Raw genomic sequence first — 23,008 nt, 5'->3', positions numbered from 1 at the left:
CTTACACATACTGGAATAAGAGCATGGTATTAGTTCAAACTCACACTCCATTGCCTTTTTTCCATTGGAAAATGATAATGGCACAAGGTGAAGAACTCCCAATTTTACTGTTCCAGCATGCAACTGGACTCTTCAGTCCAGCAGCTTCACTGCTCATATGCACAAGCCATGGAAGATGTACCACTCACTTTTAAACATATCATATTATAACTTTATACCCATATGCATTCACCCACTAAGCACAGTGTAAATATAATCAGAAGACTAAGCTAGGTCAAGAGGAACTGAAAAGTGCTAAAATTTTGTAATGTCTTGGGGCTTTTTTTGTTTACCACCCATTTATTGTATTTCAAGTCTGAAAATAAATGTTTATACATTTGCTTATTAAAAAATGGAGGTGGCAGGGAACAGAGTGAGCAATCCTATAATAACCGTGTAGATGTTGAACAGAAACTAGTGAGGGAATAAAGACTAATACAAACCTGGAATGCCTGGTAGTTCTCAGTTTCTTGTTTGCCTGATAATTTGATGACAATATGCTACACTTTCCCAAAGGGCATCACAAAACCAGGTTCAGATCTCCAACAAGCCCTGCTACAGCACTGGGAAGTGGATCGAATTAAAATGAGCACATTTATGGACAGCTGCTTTTGGTCTTACAAATGCAAGAGATCTTTATTTTTCTTATTTGGCAGAAGATGATCCCAGTATTTTCAAACACTCCTCCCCTCCTAACACTCAGCCTAAGAAGGTTGAGGGAAGGTGGTGGAAAGGAAATGGGGCTCTATTGTGAAGCCTGAAATACCTATATATAGTTATACATGTATAAAAATAACTTCTTATATGTAACTTTGAGAAACTGCTCTCAACTTGCATTTAGCTTTCAAACCTGTTTCTATATTAGACCTGAAGGGTGCAGATGCCCAGGTCCTGCCCGTTTTCCTAACACTCTGTTTGTCTATATAAGAAGGCAATTTTTGTAGAGAGGTAACACACACACTCCAGTTGATGCAGTAAAGAGAATTAAAAAGCCTCTGTGAGCAGAATCAGTCTCCAATGAAAATATATTTTTGAAACACTAGTCAATTATTAGCTAAGCTGCTGGAGCATTAGTACTCTTCACAAAGTAACCTTTGGCTGATGGACCTGTTCCCTTTGACACTGAAGCCTGAAGACACCTCTTCCACCAGCCAATCCCCCTGAGCTCAGGGGGTGGAATCGAGTGCACTGTGATCACAGAAAGAGCACTCTGCAAAGTCTTAGTATCTCCCTCAAAAGTTTCATAGCTGGTGGACGATGGAGCTTCTTGTAAATGTAAGAAAATGGATAGAAGAAAACAAAACTGCCTTTTTGCCACCTGTGTGCAATAAGCTTATGTAAGTAAATGAAGATTTTTTTTTACTCAGTTCTTAGACATAGAAATATTCTTAGCTATAAGAGGAAGCTGCTAAAATGCATACATGGTAAAGATGAGTAAGGAACTGTAGTTCCTCTCAGACTGCAGTCAGTCAGAGTGCCATTTCGAAGAACAGAAAGTGACTGAAATCTGTTCGGCAGTAATTCAGCAGAAGCTGTAAAGACCAACTTGAATATAAGATATTTGTCTCAACTCAAAGTCTCTTGTAGGCAGTTAGAATGAGTTAAGGGAATTTGCGTCAGGTCCTGTGATGGAAAACTCACAGAAATCAGAGGAGATGGCATCGTATCCGCACATGGTAAGATTTAGCTAACAGATTAGTGCTACCAAATTACAACCTGAACCAGCAACTAGAGCTGCTGAGAGTCATTGCAACATTGCAGAGGAGCCAAAGCTGCAGGAGCAGTCAAAACCAGTGGGACATATGACTGAAAGACGTGGAGAAAGGAAGAGCAGGGGCTCTGGAGGAGCAGCTTAAAGCTATGAACTCTATTCTGAATGAGACAGCTAACATAAGAAAAAAGTGTGGGCATTATGCAGTTGTACAGCATGCATGTTCTTAGTATCAGAGCTCATGAACAAATAGTGCAATGTGTGGCACCTTCTAGTTACAACCTTAGCAAGGATTTAGTTTGTCAGTGAAATTAAGAACAATATATTTAATCCAAAACTCTCTATATAGAAAACTTTCATGAAGGTATTCTCTCTAAAGTGATATAAACGCAGGTTTTATAAAGAAAATAAAAAATGTTTTCCTTTTAATTAAAAAAAAAATCCTGCTTTACAATTTTAATAATTAAAAAAGCATCAAAGAATATGCCTCTTGCCCTACCCTGAAGTGCTACCTCTAATCAAAAGCTGAATAGGCAGTAGTGCAGCAGTGGTATTAATTTCTATTCTCAGGTGCAAGGGTTACTTTTCAAAGTATTGCTTGCAAGACAGAGAGAAGGTAAAAGGCACATCCTTACTCACATGTCTGTGTTGAAACTACAGTTGTATAGTTAACTGAGAAATTAGAAACTTCAGTCACTACAATAGTTTCACAGTGGGTAAGAATGAGGGAAGTGTCTTCTTACAAGTGTTTTAATTTCTTTAATTTTCAAAATAGATTTAGGAAGCATTTTGTAAAGCATATACATTTCTAAAGCTTACCAATGATGGTGGTAAAATTTTAGTATGCTACATAAATGGAATACTCATGGTTTTCTTTCCACAACAGTAACATTAACCTTTTTGTTAATCCTGCACTGTTCTGTACCACATACCAGCAATTCTGTGTAATCCTAAAGTAACTCTGGAACGTGACCTTTGTCAGAGGACTTCCTCATAAACATTGCAAGAAGCCACAAGGAAACAACATTTTTTGTGATAAAAATTGCGTGGATTAAAAAAAAAAAAAAATCCATTCTTCCAACATAGCTTCAGCCTATGAAGAAGGAGAGCAAAGACATTGACTATAAGGATTATGAGTCTCTCACCACCTGCTGCTGGTGCTACCTAAATGTTTTCAGGATTTTCAAAAATGGTTTTAGGCAATTTTCCAAGAAGTGACTAATAGATTTCCAACATTTTTTTCAAAGTTTTGATCCTTTATGTACTGAGTAGAGATGTATAAGGCAATCATCTCCCTGCCTTCTACATCATTGGAAGGCAGCCACCTCAAAACATTTAAGTAACTTATGATCCTATGTTTCAAAAGAGAATTAATGATTAAAATCTAGGTCTTAACAGCAAATCAGTACTACTTTTGGTGTCTATTACAGCTTTCAAGCTTTTATTCAGTTGTGTTCCATACACTTGAGAGGATCCAAAGTTTTAAATACCTATTTGAGATTTTGAAACAAAACCTCAATTCCTGAATTACCACCTGTTTAGAGTTTTACCAGAGTCAAGAAAAGGATACAATGTAAGAGCTGCAATTTAATTAAATGTATTATTATGACACTATCTTTCAAGTTTAAATGCTTTTTAACCTCAACAATGAGCAATTAGTGCAAGATCAGAACCCTTGACATAGCTGATTTTTACAGCATAGCTGTGGCACTTTTAAAGCTCTTCTTTTAGTTCAGAATACAATACTTACCTTAAGAAGACCTAACTGTGGTCATTGACTATCTCATTCTTCATGGTCTTGAGACATTTTTAAAAGCTTGCCAGTTGGTACCATTTTCTTTATGTGGTTAAGAAGAGAATATAAGAGTATATAAAACTTAATAGGCCATTGATTAGCACCTTATTCTAAAAATAGTGCAATCACGTAATTTTCACACCCCTGAAAGCTTTATGATGCTCTAACTGCATTTTGGCAGTCTTAAACTGCTTTCCTTCCTTATGTTTTTTCTTCTCAACTTAATGCAACTATATCAGCCAGACAACTTTATTTAGCAATATGGGCAAACAAACCTACTTGAGTTCCTGCTTGTAGTTCATAGCTGGAATTTTCTGATGGTGTCATTGTATCATTGTTAATGATAAGAGTGATTAACCCATAGTTGCCTGTTTATTGTGCAGAGCCCAGCTAATCCATAGGGTAACACAATTAATAGTAGATTTGTCAAACAAAAATTTAAGCAACAGTGATGTTTAGAGTGATATTTTCACTTTTAGTTATTGAACTAATAAAGAAACTGTATGGGTTTCTATTAAGAAATTAACTCATCTTAACTGTAGACTACGAGATACCCATAGATTATCTTGCTTTTATTCTCCAGGGATAATTTTAATTTATTTTATTAATTATTAGCTATGTTGTTACTGGTTTTGTCTTTCTGCCCTTCTTTAGCAGAAGTGTTCATTAATGCAAAAGTCTAACAGTGCATTGTTGAAAACTAATATTAAATCTGCATGGTACAAACAATTCTGATTTCTGTTCCTTATTATAGGATATGGGCATGAAGCCAAGTGCTATAATGTATACAGCTTCCTATGGTGAAAATAATCAATTTAAGAATTGTAATCTAATTCAATTCTCCACTTTTATTTGACCAACTGATTCGTCACTGTTACTTGTTTTTCTGCTTTACTAGTCCATACTGTGTTGTTCATTACAATTTAAATACTCCTCAAACATGATAATGATAGCAGATCTAATATATATATGTTCAGCCCTTCAGAATACCTTCTCTCAATTAAGGCTTACAAGGTGCTGACACAGAGGCACATTGTTCTTTCTCACATTGCAGGGGAGTGTGGCTTTGCTGGTTCTGTGTTACTAGGATCTCCTGTTAGCCCAAGTACTGCCCAGAATGTCCTCACTGAAAAGTAGATGTCAGCACACCCCAGTTCACATGTCAAAAAGAGCTTAAGACCAAATTTTAAATCACAGCTAACAGGCATGATTTGTAGGGGTTTTTTAGCAAATGAAAACCTGCTCCCTTACCTCTTTATTAGTGTCAGTGGGCTGATAGATAATTGAGGTGATGTCTATTCTTTGTGGCAGCTTAGAGAAGTGCTCGTTTGGGCTCTTAAAAGGGGTAGGGTTAAGATAAAGGGCCTGAATCTCCTTTTCTGAATTAGCTACTACAATGAAACCATGGTAATCTTGTTCCACCTTAGAAAAACCAGTATAAATATAACATAAATTTGTTGGTAATCCCTACCATTAGTATCTCTAATAATTCTACCAATGGGAAAATGTGGCTGGACACCAGCTGCCCACCAAAGCTGCTCTCACTCCCCTCTTCAGCAGGATGGGGGAGAGAAAATATAATGAAAGGCTCATGGGTTGAGATAAGGACAGGGAGAGATCACTCACCAGTTACTGTCATAGGCAAAACAGACTCAGCTTGGGGAAAATTAATTTCGCTTATTACAATTGAGTCAGAGTAGGACAATGAGAAATAAAACCAAATCTTAAAAGCACCTTCCTCCCCACCCCTCCTTTCTTCCCAGGCTTAACTCTACTCCTGATTTTCTCTACCTCCTCCCCCCAAGCAGTGCAGGGGGATGGGGAATGGAGGTTGTGGTCAGGTCATCACACATTGTCTCTGCTGCTCCTTCCTCCTCACGCTCTTCACTTGCTTCAGTGTGGGGTCCCTCCCATAGGAGACAGTCCTTCATGAACTTCTCCAATGTGAGTCCTTCCCACAAGCTGCAGTCCTTCACAAACTGCTCCAGCATGGATCCCTTCCATGGGGCACAGTCCTTCAGAAACAGACTGCTCCAGTGTGGGTCCCCGTGGGGTCACAAGTGCCCCCAGCAAACCTGCTCCAGCGTGGGCTCCTCTCTCTGTGTGGCCACAGGTGCTGCCAGGAGCCTGTTCCAGCAAGAGCTTCCCATGGGATCACAGCCTCCTCTGGTCACCCACCTGCTCTGCTGTGGGGTCCTCCACAGGCTGCAGGTGGAGATCTGCTCCACCATGAACCTCCCTGGGCTGCAGGGGCACAGCCTGCCTCACCATGGTCTTCACCACGGGCTGCAGGGGAATCTCTGCTCCGGCACCTGGAGCACCTCCTGCCCCTCCTTCTTCACTGACCTTGTTGTCTGCAGAGCTGTTTCTTCACATATGTTCTCACTCCTGTCTCTGGATGCAATAGCAGTTGCACAGCAACCTTTTCTCCTTCTTAAATACGTTATCCCAGAGGCGCTGCCACCGTCGTTGATGGGCTCGGCCTTGGCCAGCAGCAGGTCTGACTTGGAGCCGGCTGGCACTGGCTCCGTCTGACATGGGGGAAGCTTCTAGCAGTTTCTCACAGAAGTCACCCCTGTAGGCCCCCCCCCCCCCGCTACCAAAACCTTGCCATGCAAACCCAATACAGAAAAAAAGTATGCTTTTACCTTTACTAACCTTTAAAAGTGTTTTGCCTTTACAAAATCCTGATCTAATCAGCTCAGGTTGAAAAGACATTTTCCTGTCATTCCTATCTCTTATGAGGCATTTTTTATCTTTACAGTTCGAAGTTCCTTCCACAGTTGGTAACTATCATTGTCCCCTTTTCATAGCTGGAGGCACTGAAACACCAGGAGGGAGGTAACTGGCCTCAGGTCACCCAGCAGGACAGTGGCAGAGCGGAGAAATGCAGCCAAGGTCTTTTGAGTTCTCATTCTGGATGTTGCTTGTCATTCAGCATTTTTCCATTGACTCACTGTCCTTAAAGAATTAAAAAAAACCCAAACTTCTATGAAATAAAGAACATCATGAGTGGTGGTAGCTTTAAAATGTCACTTTCTTTTCTAGGCATCGCCATCAATTAAATGTGATGTTTGTTGGAGGGCCAAATGAAAGGAAGGATTATCATATTGAAGAAGGTGAAGAGGTAACCTATAGGCTGTTTATATTTTGCTGTTTTCATTGATCTAAAATGATTAAAATGCTGCTAATCTGAAGCTACAGCTACAGATTAGCAGTGCCAGGCTCAGGGATATTGTATTTATTAGATCCATTCAAAGACTTAAACAGAATCATTCACCAGAACCATACACCATCTGTGCATTTCCTTTGAAACAAGCACATGAGATCAGATCTATTTTGCTATAATTCATTTCCAACAGGAAACTAGAGAAAGCATTCTGACACATCAAAATGTCTCATGTCAACATTTTGGAACAAAACTTTGGAACAGTAATGATATTTTTAAAGTGATACCTTGTTGCAGAAGGCCGATCTATATTTCAAAGTAGTACTGAAATTCATAAATCAAAATGAAATATTTTGATTGGCTTGAAATTACATTTTTCTGGACCTTGTGAAAAATATCAGCATTTTCAGCTTTCATTTAGGTTTGGAAGGTTAAAGAATAGAGTCTCTAAATATTTTTCAAATCAATCCCTTTCTCTGCACATCTTCTGTATCAAAAGAAAGCCATCCCACTGCTTGGAGTTGTCAGTAGCCATTGTGCCAAATGCAGAATATAGGAAGAAAGAGTAGAAACCTATAAAACTTGTAGCAATTTACACCTACTTTGTTTACTGCATTTTTCATGGAATTGCCTGCTTGGCCTGAGGACTCCTCTGAGTCTGAGGTATCACAACTGGCTCTGAAGGAACCCTCAAGGAAAGAGGACACTAGAGGCCTGGCACAACTTGGCTAGTCAGCCTGCAGTTCACAGCAGCAAGGGGTTCATGTGCAGGGATAAGGGTTCAGAAGCATCCTCTGGCTCGTGAGCTGTTCTCTGCTGGTGCCGTTGAAGTGCAGGTGTATCAGGAAGATTAGTTCTGACTGGCTAATTATGAGCAAAAATGGAGGCTTGATTTGGACTGTCTTCAAAGCCTTTTAGGATTGTTTCCTGAACAGTCATTTAGGCTAAAACAACAGCTAGTCTTTCACAATTTTTTTCTTCTCTCAACAATCAGGAGTTTTCTAAATACACAACTTGACATGTTCTTCCTTCTTAGTTTTCTCTGTACGACTTCATTTCCTTATTACTTTTCTGTGCACTACTTTTTTGCCATACTTCTGCACAGAAGTACTGACTCATACCTGAGACACTGTTTTCCATTGGACAGGTTTTATAAGGAGCCAAATTAAGCTGCATCTTACAAGAGACAAACCATTCACTCTCTTTGGCTTGAGTTTACCACTATGTCATATTCATTCTTTTTCCTGTTTGTAAACATTAAGTACCTCCTTGCTCCTTTGAACAAACATAGAACCAACAAACATCTACTCAAAAGTTCTCTGCCTCTAAATCAGACTCATTCTCAAAATGGAACTGAATTGCTTTGGGAAGTGGATCTTCTGTTGAAACATGGCAAAAAAAATGCTATGAGAATGCACTTTTATAGCTATACAGACAAAACTTCCTTAATATGGACTAACAAGGAAAAGTTTGTGTTATATAGACCGTTTTGTGAGGTTTTCCTATGAATTGTTTTTCCAATGTACCTCACATGTCAAGAGAACTTTGGATTACATGGACTAGTGACTACAATTCTTGTGTAGTCAACTTGATGAGACCACTACAAGCTTCTGTGGTGGCCCTGACATGATGCTCAATGCCTCACGGCTGTGGGGTAGCATGTGCGTTCCAGATACCAGGGAACAGTCCTCTACATACCTTTGTCTCTTGAACTTTCCGTCATAAAGTAACATTTGTGACAAGAAGAGTTTTGGTGCTTACACAGCTCACAGACTTCATGGTATATTTACTGCCTTTTTGCTCACTTTCAAAGCCTGAAGAGGGAAAAAACTCCTTTATAATCTTATCTTATAAATTCATCATATCACTTCCAAAGAAATAAGGTAGGTGAAAACTGAAGGGGACTGTATATTTTGGAGGAAGTTAATGACAGACAAAACCCACGATCATAACAAAGGTTAGCCATAGTAAAAGAATTTCAGATTATATTTACTGCATTGTGTGGGCTGCTTTAGAGGAATGTGAGATACGCTAACAGGTAAATCTAGGATCACAAAAGTAGTTGGACTCCTGTCTCCTTACCCACTTCAGTCCACCACTTAAACACAATGAATCTCAACTAGCTAACTTTTATTTCTTAACAATTTATATTCTCATACCTAGTCTACATAAAACAGTGCAATTCCATGCAGAGAAATTAAAATCAGCCTTTCATCTACCACCCGCAACACATTTGCATTGGCACAATATTCTGTTTGGTTTTAAAAGCCCTGCTTCTCATTGTGCTGTGTGTATTTTACCCTAAGTTTCTGCACTTAGCATCTAGGTTGTTTCTTATGGATAGAGCCACCTAAGTACTGATGCAGCCCCACAGGTCAGAGCCCTTACGCTGCAGTCCTAAAGAGGACTCTCAGAACATATATTCCCTCTCCTTCGATCATCTTGGCCAATCTCATCAGCTTCTTCTAGCATATTTACACGGTTTGATTGAGGTATAGTAATGTCTTGCTCTGAAACATGATAAAGATTTGAGGTGACATCTGCCACAGCTCATCTGAGTTTTCTAAGTTGAGTTTTGATTTCTCTTTTTCTCCCCCTCACACAACACACACAAATAAGACTTGGCTCCAGTTTCTGGCAAACTACCAGCTTAAATGAAGCATGACCCCTTCTTCTAGCATATGCTGCTCTCTAGTCAGCATGCCTTTCAGATACTTCCCTAGCAGCTCAATTCTCCCTTTGTGTTCTGTGGGGATACTGGATGCCTAAGGAGGGGGAAAGAGGGGCTAGGTGAGCATTCCCAGTAGGTAGCTTTTGCTGTGCTTATCTCCTAAATAAAGTTGAGAACATGAGTTGCAGCAAAGCAAAAGAAACCTTTTTGCTTCTTTACATTTAAAACCCCACACATTTATCTGGTGAAAACTCTTTGAATATTTTAGTGAGAAACAAAGCTTCTATTACAAAGTAATAAGAGTGATGATCCTTTTGCATCAGAAAGAGATTGTGTCTTCAGCAATAAGTTTGCTGCATACAATTGTTGGGATGAGTTTTGGCTAGTATTCAGGTTTCACAGATTACATGTAAATGATCAGAGGGGAAAAAAAAAAACAAACCAAACCAAAACACAAACCCTACAAAATCATTTTCTCTACCTTCCTCATCTGTTTGCCTTTCAGACTTCTAATGGCTGAAAAATCTTGAGATGAAAGAGAGAGAAAATTATTTATCTGTGCTCAAATCAGTCACCACTGAAGTCTGGAGAACACCCAGCATCTACTCCCACATCAGAATTTGATTTGCTCTGCAAATTAATTTAGTATTTAGCAATCTGACAAGTGATACAAGCCAGGTATATGCCAAGTCAGAGCCTAAACCCAGAAGTCGCTGAGCAATCCCAAATTCCACTTTCAGAAGCATTCAGTACTCAAAGTACACTTCAAATTGCAGGTATCTTTAGAGGTCTGTGAATAAGCTGTCAGCTACAAAAGGCCTCACAGAGCTCTGGGCTCCTACATGTAGGCAGAGTTTGATATCAAAGGTGGATCTAAATTAAATTATATACAGTGCTATACATAAAATAGACTTGTTTTTTAAGTGGCCTGTACAAACCAATTAGAAATGCTGTGTTCTTCCCCTACTACATGCTTCCTTCTTTACTCTGATAGGATACACATACCTCGATGAAGGAGCAATACAATTCTAATCGTGCTAATATGGAGGGGATGATAGTGCTCTTTTTAAGGTAGTATCCACACTTTCTACTATGCTGTTGAAATTAATTTCTACCAAGACAAGCAGCTTCAGTGATGCTTCCACTGAAGGGAACAGTGAACTCCCACCTCTCTGCATCTCCACCTACTCTCTCCAGCAATGCCTGGATAACTTATTCTATGAATCTTCATAATTGGGTGAAATAGCCCTTTACAGACTTGACAGTGATTCAGCACTGGTTGTGCTGCCTTTCACTGCAGCTTAACATAGTACTATCAGGTTTGAGGCACGATCAAGAAGGGTGAAGCAGACTAAGGAAGGAGGATTTAATTCTCCCACAGTAAAAAGAACTTAAGGAAAATTAAATGAATCAGAAAGCAAGCTCTCAATCTTAAATGGCTTTCAATTTAATTTTCATAGGTATAACTGCAGTTTTAATGATCATATTGAGCAAAGTTATGAAAAAATGTTATGCTTAGTGTAAAGAATGACTTCTAGGTGGCTCATAACTTCTAGAGGTAGGGTGAGAATTAATAAGATGAGGTGTTTTTAGTGTAATCATAACAGGAAGATGCCACATAGTAAGCAGGAACGCTAAACAAAAGGCAAAACTCTGGAAGATGAAAGGAAGAAAAGGAGGTATAAAGAATAATAAACAACAAATGAGCACATGTAGTAACAAAAGGATATACATACAAATGTATATACGACACATAATAAGATACCTTGTCATTAATAAGATGCTAATAGAGTGAAAATTTTGCACATTTCCTTAGTTTTCAGAACTGCTGTGGAGAATGGATACCAGATTGTCCCAGTAAAAACAGACCAATCAGGAGAACCTACATTTTCAGGTGTCATGAGCTCTACTGACTTACTATCTGTATATGCATACATATTTGTGTATATACAGACATAAACATATGTGGTATGTGCACACCCGTAGACACACCAGTACTTCTTTACTCAGGCCTTGATTTTTCCAGGAGATACTTAGGAAAAGGTTAGATTTGCTCAGATGGTAGAGGTCAGTCAGCATTTAGAAAGAGTAACATCCAGTAACATTCCATCAATACTGTGTTGCCAGTGCCCTGTGAAATGGGCATGGACTGTAACCCACTGAGATACTAAAGAGTTAACAGTTTTCTTGATAAAAGTTCAAGGTATAATATAAACACAGCAGTAGATTCAGTAACTACTGCCACTTGTACTGATCACAGTTACATCAGATGATTTATGGATGACTGAAGCAATCAGACATTTTTAAAGAAGAGGTTTTGAAGAATAGACCATAATTTACAATGAAAGGTACTATTTAAATTCACTCAGAAAAACACTTATTGGCAATGTGTAGCCTACCCCGTTCCTCCTTTCCCATTGCAAAAGAATTCTTTTAATTCAAAATTCAGTGTTCAGAATCTTTCCTTATGAATGTGATGCTCAACCACTGAATTGGATGGCCCCTTTTCCCTCTCCAGGCTTCCATTACCTGAAAGTTTGCTTAGCTGCATGATTCATGGTCACAAGCAGAATAAAACACTGCCTCTGTTGTCCTTTCCCCCCACCATGTGTCCTGTATACGTGTTCAGTAATAGCTCCAGTAGTTGTTACAGGGAAAATAACACTCCAAAGTGCAGTGTTTCAAAAAGGATCTTTCAATTTCAGCATTACCAGTGCCCTATTACCAATGGCCGGTGCAATAATCCATCAGGATCTTAGAGGCTCAGATGAGTCTTTTGAAATAAAGGGGAGCCCATTTCCTCACTCAAATCACTTTATGTTGTGCAGTGAGCAGTTAGCCCTGCCCGATGTGCTCTGTAATGAGGGATACTATAGCATTTTATATGCTCAGTCAGTAACACCAAAGAAAGTGACAGGAAAAGAACATGAGAAAATGGGGCGCAAGGAGGGTAAGTAGCCTGGCACCATGGCCATCTAGTCAAGAGTTACAATTTATCCGTGATGATATCCCTGGCACAAGGTGAACTTTTCACTCATGTAAGAGCTCTCAGCGTGAGCTATTTTCCAGTACAGCTTCAGTTCTCTCTAGTGTTTCATTCCCTTGGCAGCATATTTATTCTTTCTTATGTTCATAAAGGTGTTTCTTGAATTCTCAGGGGCATGTATGAATATTGCAGAACTCTTTTGGAAATAATCCTAATTCAAAAAAATCAATTAAGCTTTTCCAATGTTGGGAAAAGTTTAGTTCAGAGGTTTTGTATAGTTTGGTGGTTTCTTGTTTCCCCTATTTATTTTCCACTTTGCTAAAACTGTAGTGAATTACTAAAAAGAAAATTATTTTCATTATAGTTCTAACTTCTAAACAGGTTTCAGTTTCAGCTGCACTAGCAATTGTATGAATTAATCTGTTTTGTTTCTAGATATGGCAAACAGAACATGGAAAGCATAGAGAAGCTTGGCAGAGGGTGACAGAAACGTAAAGTTGACTTTTTGAAGAACTATTGCTCTGTATTATGTAAAACAAGGAAAAATGTGTCCATTATTCCAGGTCAGAGAGACCTGCTTACAGATCATAGCACAGTTCTGCCATGAAACCTGAGGCTAGGTCTGAGCATCTCAGAGTCCCCGCAAAGCTACTCCAAAAACAGATCTGTGGAAAGATCACTGAAGATAGAATTATGGGTTCAGTGGTTCTGTCCTTACGCATGCTTCGAATGTAATCCTTTTACATACACAGTAGGAAGAGGAGCAGCTGTTACTGGGCTTTGAGGGTATCCACAGAAATAAAGCAGAACAGCTTCCAAATGGGCAATTATTCCCAAATGAGAAAGCCCCATCAAAAATCAAACAACAAACCCGAAAAACCTGTGCATGCATATTTGGAGCTTATTTGGAAAAGTGACATTTAATTTGACTGAATGTAATCATGAAGACCCTGCTACATCTGAAATGAAGCTTTATATAGCGTGAATAACAGAATGTCTGAACCATAATATCCCAGCCCTATAAAGAGTAATCCCCAGGAGTAAAGACAGCGCAATGGAATTCCACTGGGTTCACATAACAGCTCTATAAGCAGTTACAGAACTCTTAGATAGATTGTCAAATGTATGCTAGATAATAGAAATAATACATATTTTTAAAACATTTCCAAAAGCAACAAACATTGGAAGTCTGTTATATATTGCTAGAAAAAATATGGAAATATTTATAATTATGCATTTATACATGTATCCTGTATATACAGAATATGAAGTACAGAATGTTTTGGGGTGGTTGCCTTAATGTTGCTTTCCTATTCCTTCAGCTTTTTTACCAGGTTAAAGGAGATATGTGTTTGAAGATAATTGAAAATGGGAAACGAAAAGACATTGTCATCCGAGAAGGGGAGGTAAAACAGGGTTGTTTTTCTGTTATTGCTGTACATAGGTATGTGAAAATGAATATTTAATGAAGTATTTAAAAATCAATTTATCCCTGCTGTGCGAGAGATGGCATCAGGATAAAAAAAAAAAATAAATCTTGAATGCAGCATAGTAAATTCCATGTAATTAAAAGCAAACTACAACACACTGTGTTCATTTCATTATTTCAATAACATGAAAATCTCTCTGAGCATTTGGGATACCCATTCAAATCATCAGGAATATACCAAGAGGAGTTCTTACTCCCCTGCATGGCATATGATCTGCCCTGTGAATTCAAGTGGATCAGTCTTCTGTTTACACATGGTCAGGTACATACTGCCCACCCGCCCAAACATGCCATTAAGCAAACTGCCTAGAATTTAGAAAGTTAAGAGATTCAGCTATTTTCATCCTCCTTTAGTCCTCACACAGCTAGCCTTTGCAACTATCACAATATGGAAACAGTTTTAAAAGAGCAATTTATGGATAAAATGTGTCCAGCTGCACTCGGTAGTTTTTCCTTATAGTAGTGGACTTGCTAAAACATAGTTTGCAGTGCTCTTAATGAGAGCATGACTAGATATTTTTTCTTGGTCTTACTACAAGTTATTAGATGTGCTACAAGTGCCATTCATTATTATTGTCACAAGCTTGAACTGCACTCAGTTTTTGAAAGGATTACTAGATCTAGTGTGGCCAGCCTTTAAAATGGAAGATGTATATTAGACCAAATAACTTGATGTCATTAAAAGTATTACGCCATTTTCAATGAAGAAACAGATCTATGTTTTCAAACCTATAGACGGTGAGATTCTGGTAATACACTGGAGAAGTACGTCCAGCTGAGATCTTGACATATATCAGAAGCCTTAATGAAAAGGAACACACAGCATCCTTAGTGCTAAGAGTGACACTAGTCCTGGTGAGGCACTATCATTAGCTCAGTTTTGTGGACGGAGAAATTACAATGACTTGCCCAAACTTGGCTAAGAAATCTGTAGCGCTGAAGAACAGTACAGACTTACCACCTTCCTACAGCCAGACAGCTGCTAGAGGAAGGTTTATTCTCAAACTTCTGTAATAGAATTCTCCCAACCAAATGTTGCCTATTCACTTTGTCGCTTGCATGAGTAAGCAGTCTCCTCATATTTGTTAATCATTTCTGGAGAGAATAACACTACTCATCATGAAATCACAGGTGCTCACTGTGTTGGAAGGATACACGTGGTTGATCAGTTTAGACATTTTGTTGGGGTGACAAACTCACTTTTTATCTCCATTCCTGGTACTCAGAAATTGCAGGAAATTTATAAATTACAGGTGAGTAACTGGTTAGATTTTAATTTCAGTTGTGTCTAGCAATGATGATCAAACCGGCAGGAGAGCACACGACTGCTGTAAAGGCAGTGCTGATTGCAGAGTCAATGGTCATCATTCACTGAGAAAGCAAGAAACAGTGTCTGCGGGGCTGTTGATACAGAAGTGGGTGCAGCTGCAAAGGCACAACACAGGATCAACAAAGAGTAGGGGAAAAATGGGGCAAGGAGCAGAGGATTTTGCAGGTTGTGGGGAAGGGGAAGGACAACACAAAGAAAAAAGTCTTCCTGACACTGATGCTTTCTCATTTCTTTGAACAGATGTTCCTCCTACCTGCGAGGATACCTCACTCTCCTCAGAGATACACAGACACTGTGGGTCTTGTGATTGAGAGGGAAAGATTAAAGACAGAAGTAGATGGTATCAGGTGAAGTATAAACTGTTGGCTAATCTGTTAGGATTCATCATAGAAACTAATTTTTCATGTCACTACAATACTGTATTTTACTTTCCTGATAATTTTTCAGATTCACCCTGACAATTTTGTACTAATTTTATCCACACATCTATTTATCTATACACACATAATCAGAGATCTCATTTAGCCTTTGATTTAGTTAAACAAGGAACATGTTGAAATGTCTTAAATGCATGTTGTGGTTATAGCTATCTACTTATGTATTGCCTACTGCTATTGCCTTAAGTTTTAAAATCACAGAGCTCTGTAGCAACACAAATCAAAAAAGACTTTTTTTATCAATTCTGGCAAGCAAAACATTAATTCCTTTGTAAGCACTGAAAGCAAAAAGATGAAGAGGAGCTTTCTGGGCAAGTGTGTGGGAAGCTGGAAACAAAAGCCAATTTTCATAATACTAACCCCTCTACATTGTACACACCTCTGCCTAGCTTCTATTGCCTTATGGGAACAACACCTTCAAATAAATAAGAGGTTTACTGTATTCTAGTGTGAGCAAGACTAAACCTTGTCCTGTGGTCATACAGAATTCGTAAGTCTAAGAAGGCAAGTCACAGCAGTAACATTAGCCAAGTTAGAAAAGCTGTTTTGATATTAACCAGATATGACTGACCAAAGAGAGTTTACAGCTATTAATGTAATTTATAAAGATTTTAAACTGTGGTAGTATCTGTAATGTACTGTTTCTATCCTTTTGCCTACGGTTTTGATAGTTGCATGGGTGGTGTCACAGCAGGAATATTGCAAATATGTGGAGCTAGAAAGATACACTTTTTCATTCTAACAAAAAAGGCTAAAGAAAGAAATAAGAAACTAAGAAAGGGACCGCTGAAAAAAACACGATTGGATTCCAAGCTAAAGACAAATCCAGTTCATTTTAAACACTGTTCATCTATGCATTTGTCCCTTTTTTCCTTTCATTGCATGTCTGTGGTTTGTGAGCACTTACATCACAAAAAAAGATGTTTTGAGCTAGAAAGAATTGGCCAGTGATTTAGATAACAATATTTATTTGTAATAAAGGAACATAAGCAGCTTTAGGTAACTTTAAGGAAAATAACCTAGCTTGCACATGAAGTTGGTGGATGGTATGAGTTATAGAGATGCTGAAGGGCTTTTTAGGGATCCGGTAGATCTAGAGGTTTGCACTCCAATGAATTCATGCTGTTGTGGAGAAATTAAATTAAAAGCTACCATATGGTTTGCAGGTGGAAAAAAAAAAATGGATTAACAAAGCACGCTCTTAATTGAAAATATCTAATCAGGTGCCTGAAAATAAATCACTTAGAGGTTTTCAGTGCCCTCATTTTCACACTGACATGATGAGCAAAGACACCTGAAGTTTTGGAAGTGAACATTTGTGTCATACTTTTGTACCTACATTGTCTCTCTGTGTGCTCCAGGGAGAGGTAGAGATTTACAACCAGAACCTCTAATCTTCTCAAAGTTTTTTCAGTCCTAGCCACCTGAAGCGAAGACTGTATAAGAGGAAGTCATAATAAACTTTGAAGTATGCTGACTCAAGGTCCAAAATTACATTACTGTTCCATAATTTATCATGCCTACAAGCCTTAGTCATAAATCAGAGCCCTCAGCATGCCAGTAATTGTACATGTGAAGAATAAGTAGCCTGCCCCTGTGTTTCAGCCTAAGTAATGATTTCATGCTAGTGATTTCACAAGCTAATCTTAATCCTATGGCAAACGAGTACAGAAACTCAGTTTGATGTTAGTTGTGTGGTTGGACTCTGACACCTAGTAAAGTGCAAAGTCCTTCCCAGGTGCAAAGCCTTTTCCCAGCCAGGACAATTATAACATCTTTCTTCTCTGCAGATTCTGTGTTCAAAATTTGTGCTGTAGCACAGCTTTTTCCATATTGAAGGCATTAACAACGTTACTCCCTTCCAAGTACTCCGTTTTTGCAAAACTTGAGGAACCAGGGACCTCTTAGAAAGTTTCTGGACAGTATGTATATAGATACATAAGACAGACATGAATACACAAATATGCACAACATAATGATCTAAGCCTTGTTTCCCTCTTCAAACAGATATTCCAGTAACTTTAACCCAAAGGACACATAGGACCTACTTACAGTCAATATCTATCAATATTATCTATCAATATTATTTACAATATGAGTGGCTATACTGAAGCATCACTCCCTTGCCAGTCCATGCAGTCTTTTTTAAATCTGTAGGTAAATTCTGTATTTTCCATTCCATAGATTACAGCAACTTTGTCCTGCTGATCTCAGCACAGTTTATTTATTTGTTAAAACATAAAATAATGCAAATGAAGCACTAAGTTACTCTTCAGAGGGGTGAGCTAAACAACAGTTCCCAAATTTATGCAGCCGACAACCATCTTATGTTTTGCAAATAAGTCCGTAAGTCACCATGTTTTCTTATCAGTCCACGCATGGGCAAAAAGCAAGCTGAATCTCTTAAATATGAGCATTTCTCTCTTAGCTGCATGGAAGCAGTTACTGGAAATGGTATTTGGGGCCAGTTATTTTTGCAGTAACTACATCCAAAGTGAGAGTTATTGGTCCCAAGGAACTATGGCACCAATCATTTCCAGGATTAAATCTGGAAAGTTTGCTAAAGGAATTTGGTGACTTATCTGTGGCTGATCAGCAGAACTACAAGGCCCTCCATAGAATTCTGAGCATCCCACTCACAAAGTGAGCTAGCCAGGGAAACAGAAAGCTTCCCTAAATAACCATTCTTCAGAATAAAGTACACCAGGATTGAGAATAACACGCTCTTACACAACATCAAGTAGCTATTTTCTTGAAAAGATTGAAACTGCCTGATCAGTTAGTTAATACAAGGATTGGCTAATGTTTTTACTTTGTCAGATACTATGTTGGAGAATCAACTAATGTCCTCTTTGAAAGATGGTTTTACTGTGAAGATCTCGGCACTCAACTCACACCAATAATTCAAGAGTAAGCTTTTTTCTGTGTATATTTTAAAAGAAAAATGAACTAACAGATCTTCATCAGTCTGTGACTTACATAGCTATTTTTCTATTTATGCTGCATTTCACATAGACTTAAGTGTTAATTGCTACTCTACAAATCTTTAATCCTATCTTGTATACCCCAAACTCATTAAATCAGATTTAAAAAATTATGAAAACCAAATGTTCCTTACATCTATCTGGAACATACTTTTTGAACAAGTAAAAGCACACTGCTGCAAAGTGCAAAAAGAATTGAATGAAAAAATAACACTGAATTGATGCTTGATTAACTAGGTAAAACTAAATTGCCATAAGGCTTCTTTTACTCTTGCTTTAATCTAAGTACTTTTAATAGATACTATTGATGAATAGTCAGGACTATGCCAAATTTCGTGGAGAGCTGCTTTCTAGGAAATGCGTGAATGTCACCAATTAACTAATCAATTTGTTAAGCGGTTGCTAAAGGTGAACAAGAAAATTGTTTAGTGACATGAATTTTGGAGGACTTTCTGTCAATAAAATAGGTATAGCCCTTTTGAATATATGTGATATAGCTGATGATCTGGCACATCCATTCTCAGCAAAAAGCTTAATGGCCATTATTAACGCCTAGTCTTTGTTAACCTACAGAACATGAACGTGACTTTTTACTGGTGTTAAATGTTTATTATTCCAGGTTTTTCAATTCAAGACAATATCAAACTGGAAAACCAAATCCAGGTAATGCAAATTAATTTCAGAATTAGAAGAATTATTGTATCTGATTGAACACTAACGATTCTCTCCACATAAAATGACTAAGTTTCTGGTTTATCTATCTGCTTATGTAAATTAAAGTTACTTTGGGAAGCAACTCCTTTCATTACCCTAACCACAAATAAAATCCATATACACAATTACCAACAGCATGTTGGTTGTTCATGTGAAGCCATCATAATGACCGCTTAGGTAACTGTACAGTGAGTAATCTCAGTATCTCTATCCTTGTATGCCATTCAAGTCTTATACTAACAAAATTTAAATTCTGACTGTGCAGAATGAGATTTTTGTGAGTTGAATCTACACACTCTAAACCTACTTGTACTCTTTATCCATAGATATACACTCTGCTCTACTCTTGGGAAATAAGGACACTTTGATAAAGACACATACTTTTAGTTCATGTACAGTCTGATCCATTTAAAATTTTGTTTCCATGCTGTCTTGCTCTATTTTTTTTTTTTTGCCTCTGTTTGTGGATAATGATTGCAACTGGAACAGATACTCCAGTCATAATTCCACTCTTGAGTCTACTGAACAGAGATATAGGACAGAGAGAGAGTGACTGTTAAAGAAAACTAATTTATCAGTATCTTTAGGAATTGGATCTCTCAAACATGATGGTTGCTTAATGTATGGCATGTAACGTCTCTGTTGGAAGGATACTTTCAACATCACCTTCAGTGGGAAACTTGTTTTGATGAAATCTTACAGTTCTATTGGCCCACAGTTTTACATGAACATCCAGCATGTGCGTGATCCATTGTTATTGATTAATGTGCAAAATACCACCCACCTGTCTTAACCATGTAGAAAACACTATACTATGTGACTGTTTCTGAACCTGCAGGAACAGTTTCTGTGGACCATTTGCAAGTGTTTCAGTTAGATGCAACCTGGTCAGTTCTGCTGTGGGAATTACCTGGAGAGTCTCTATGACATTGCCAGGTTCTTAACTGACACATGAAAAAGCACAAATCAGCATAAGCACAGCAGGAGCTGCCTGTGGGATCTCCAGGACAGCCTGAGATTCCCATCTGGAGAGTTCCTGCACCAGTTAGCCAAATGCTGTTGTGAAGGCCACCAGTTCAGTCAATCCCATTGCTCAAGTAGGTTTGTTGTTTCAAATCAGTCTATTGTGTCATCTATGCAGATGACTGACTGGGGACATCCTGCACCAGGAGGATGCCTGGAACCATAAGAAACCAGGAAATTTATAGCTGAGGCGCGCTGCATGTGCACACATGCACAGCTGTAATACTCAGCTATGCTACTCCTACAACTATATGACAAGATTGAATGTCTTCCTTCAGTCACACCCATAACTTAAACTCCATAGCTCTTGCCACAAGTTAAAGATAAATTATAGTTCCCCCCTCTGAGAAGTTTTTGAAACCTGTTATCCTTAATCTACATATTCATTCTCAAATGTCTGAAATAAGATGATTTTTATGACTTACTCCAATTGAGACAAAAATTCTAGTGAAATGTTATTTACATATCTATCCCATTTCTCAGCTCGATAATCACCATAGAAGTGTCACTGCCTGTCGTCTTAGTAATAGAACAAAGGGCTTACTCAAATCCTAAAGTCAAGGAAAGATGTTTCTTGCATGAACATCACCTTTCTTAAAAAAAGTTGACTAAATCATCATCACCAAAATGAAGAGTTCACAGAAGAGTCCAATGTATGGGATATCAACCTTATAAGCCATTGCAATTAGGAAATGGTAAGCCAGTCAGAAACCCTGCCCAAAAGACTTTGCAGCTGAACCATCTTTTGGCATTGACTCTTTGACTGACTAGGAAATGGACTTATCAGAAAAAGGCTCTGTGTTTCTTACAAACAAAATGTTGTTGTCTCCAAGATCTTTATATGCACTATCAAAATGTGTTTATTTTAATATGAGCGTATTTTAATTTGAGCATGTCACCTGTGTGACATGTTTGGGTGTTGGTGGTTTGTTTTTGTTGGTTTGGGGTTTTTTTTGGTGGGGGATGGGGATGCAGATGGGGGGGTACTGTCTTTCACTGTATGTTCATGCAGTGTCTAGCAGAGGAAAGATAATTTCAGATGAAGCCTCTAGATGCTGCTGTAATAAAAAAAAAAAAAAATCATCTCACACGTACTATCCTTGTTCAGTACACTGATTTCCAATAAGCATCCTCCACCAGTCTGAGCTAAAACCTTATATGTTGGTAACAAATTAATTATATTAGTGCAGAAAAAATAAAAGTTTTATATTGTTAATATTTTTGCAGATCAGAGTTAAAGTACAAACCTAACAATCAATCAGAAGCTATGATACATCTTGAAACTTTTTAAACACAGAACTCTGAGAAATCGTTATTGATAAATACAGTACAGGAGCTCTTTCCTTGTAATTTATTCAAAAGCTGTAAAAAGGCCAAAAGGCATGAGAAAATTCCATTAAAGCCGGAAAAAGTTTTTTTCAAGATCAAAAAAAAAAAAAAAAAAAAAAAGCAAGTAAATGTAGTTATTTTGCTCAGAGCTCAATACATCTTTTTCCCCTGAATGGATTATCCTCTTGGATTAGCCACTATAACAACAAATATTTTAAATGCTCTTGGTTTAACTTTTGCTGTAAGAAAAGGTAGTCAACAAAGTTACATGGCAGGCTTTCAGCCTCCATTTTTTCAGTTTTCAGTTCTTATGGACAATAAGAAACTTGAAGTCTCAGTGATGTCTTATACATGAGGAAAATACCCCAGATTTTTAGTTACAGAAGCTTTAGCTAACAGCTCCTGTAACTGTGAGACTTGTGCTTAAAAAAAAAAAAAAAAATTAAAAATATATCAAAGTTTGATTGAGATATGAGTAAACTCGTAACATGTTCTTTCTGGAGGCATATCCAACTGATAGAGAAATAATGCTTTGAATTTATTTTCTGAGTAGCTCTCCTTTTTCCTCTTAAGAAATAAAATTCAACAACCAGCATGACACTTGTAACATATAACAAGCTACCACCAGTTTCTCATGACATTTCACTCAAGACATATTTTAGCAAGATTTGAGCTGGCCTATGTAGAGCTCTGAGTTTCAACCTCTTCTTTAAGTTTCTCTTCTGAAAATCCAGAATGCCCTTATTTTTAAAGTGCCAGATGCTCTCAGGTTCATCTCTACATAAGCCTGAACTAGTCCCTAACCTTTTTAGAGAAAAATGGAATAAAATTGAAGAAAAACATCTTGAAAGAAACCCTTGATTGAAGCTCAGTCATAGGAAAGCTATAAATGGAATCAATCAAGCTCCAATTGTTTTTCAGAAAACACCATACAAAAACCCCCAACAACCTAAGTCCAGACTTTTTCTTGATTTATTTATGATTTCTGGCTCAGCCAGCAGTAGGGCAAGTCCCTCTGAAAGCAGGGTACTTAGAATATATGAAGAGACAGGAGTAGCTATTAAAAAGACACATTTTTTGTAGAGGGAGTCAAGTACCATCAGGTGAAATACAATGAGAAATATATGTTGCATGCAATCCTTACTTTACACATCTTCCCTGGAACTGTTTTGTACTGAATTACTAGCCTCTTTTGTTACCATTTGTAGAAATAAAGCCTAAGAAAATTCTCCCTTCCTTTTATCAATAAAGATGAATATATTTAGGATACAGTCTAAACATGGAAGACTCAAGATAGGTTGGTTTGGTTTCCTTTACACAATTTTTGACAT

General features: G+C 37.9%; 1 protein-coding gene across 1 annotated transcript in view; it reads left to right on the top strand.

Moving 5' to 3' along the window:
* Positions 1 to 1,279: 1,279 nt before the first annotated feature.
* Positions 1,280 to 23,008, top strand: part of HAAO (3-hydroxyanthranilate 3,4-dioxygenase) — a 33,762-nt gene continuing 12,033 nt past the window's right edge. The window contains exons 1-6 of the mRNA XM_032989179.2: positions 1,280 to 1,376; positions 6,594 to 6,672; positions 13,694 to 13,777; positions 15,431 to 15,537; positions 18,448 to 18,537; positions 19,231 to 19,274. Coding sequence (XP_032845070.2) covers positions 1,297 to 1,376; positions 6,594 to 6,672; positions 13,694 to 13,777; positions 15,431 to 15,537; positions 18,448 to 18,537; positions 19,231 to 19,274 — 484 coding nt within the window. The 5' untranslated portion in view covers positions 1,280 to 1,296. The remainder of the gene's footprint in view (positions 1,377 to 6,593; positions 6,673 to 13,693; positions 13,778 to 15,430; positions 15,538 to 18,447; positions 18,538 to 19,230; positions 19,275 to 23,008) is intronic.

The sequence above is a fragment of the Tyto alba genome, unplaced genomic scaffold, assembly GCF_018691265.1.
Source record: "Tyto alba isolate M040663 unplaced genomic scaffold, T.alba_DEE_v4.0 Super-Scaffold_16, whole genome shotgun sequence".
In the NCBI taxonomy this organism is placed as follows: Eukaryota; Metazoa; Chordata; class Aves; order Strigiformes; family Tytonidae; genus Tyto; species Tyto alba.
Note: the sequence above shows the minus strand (reverse complement) of the source record. Positions and strands in the feature narration are given on the sequence as shown.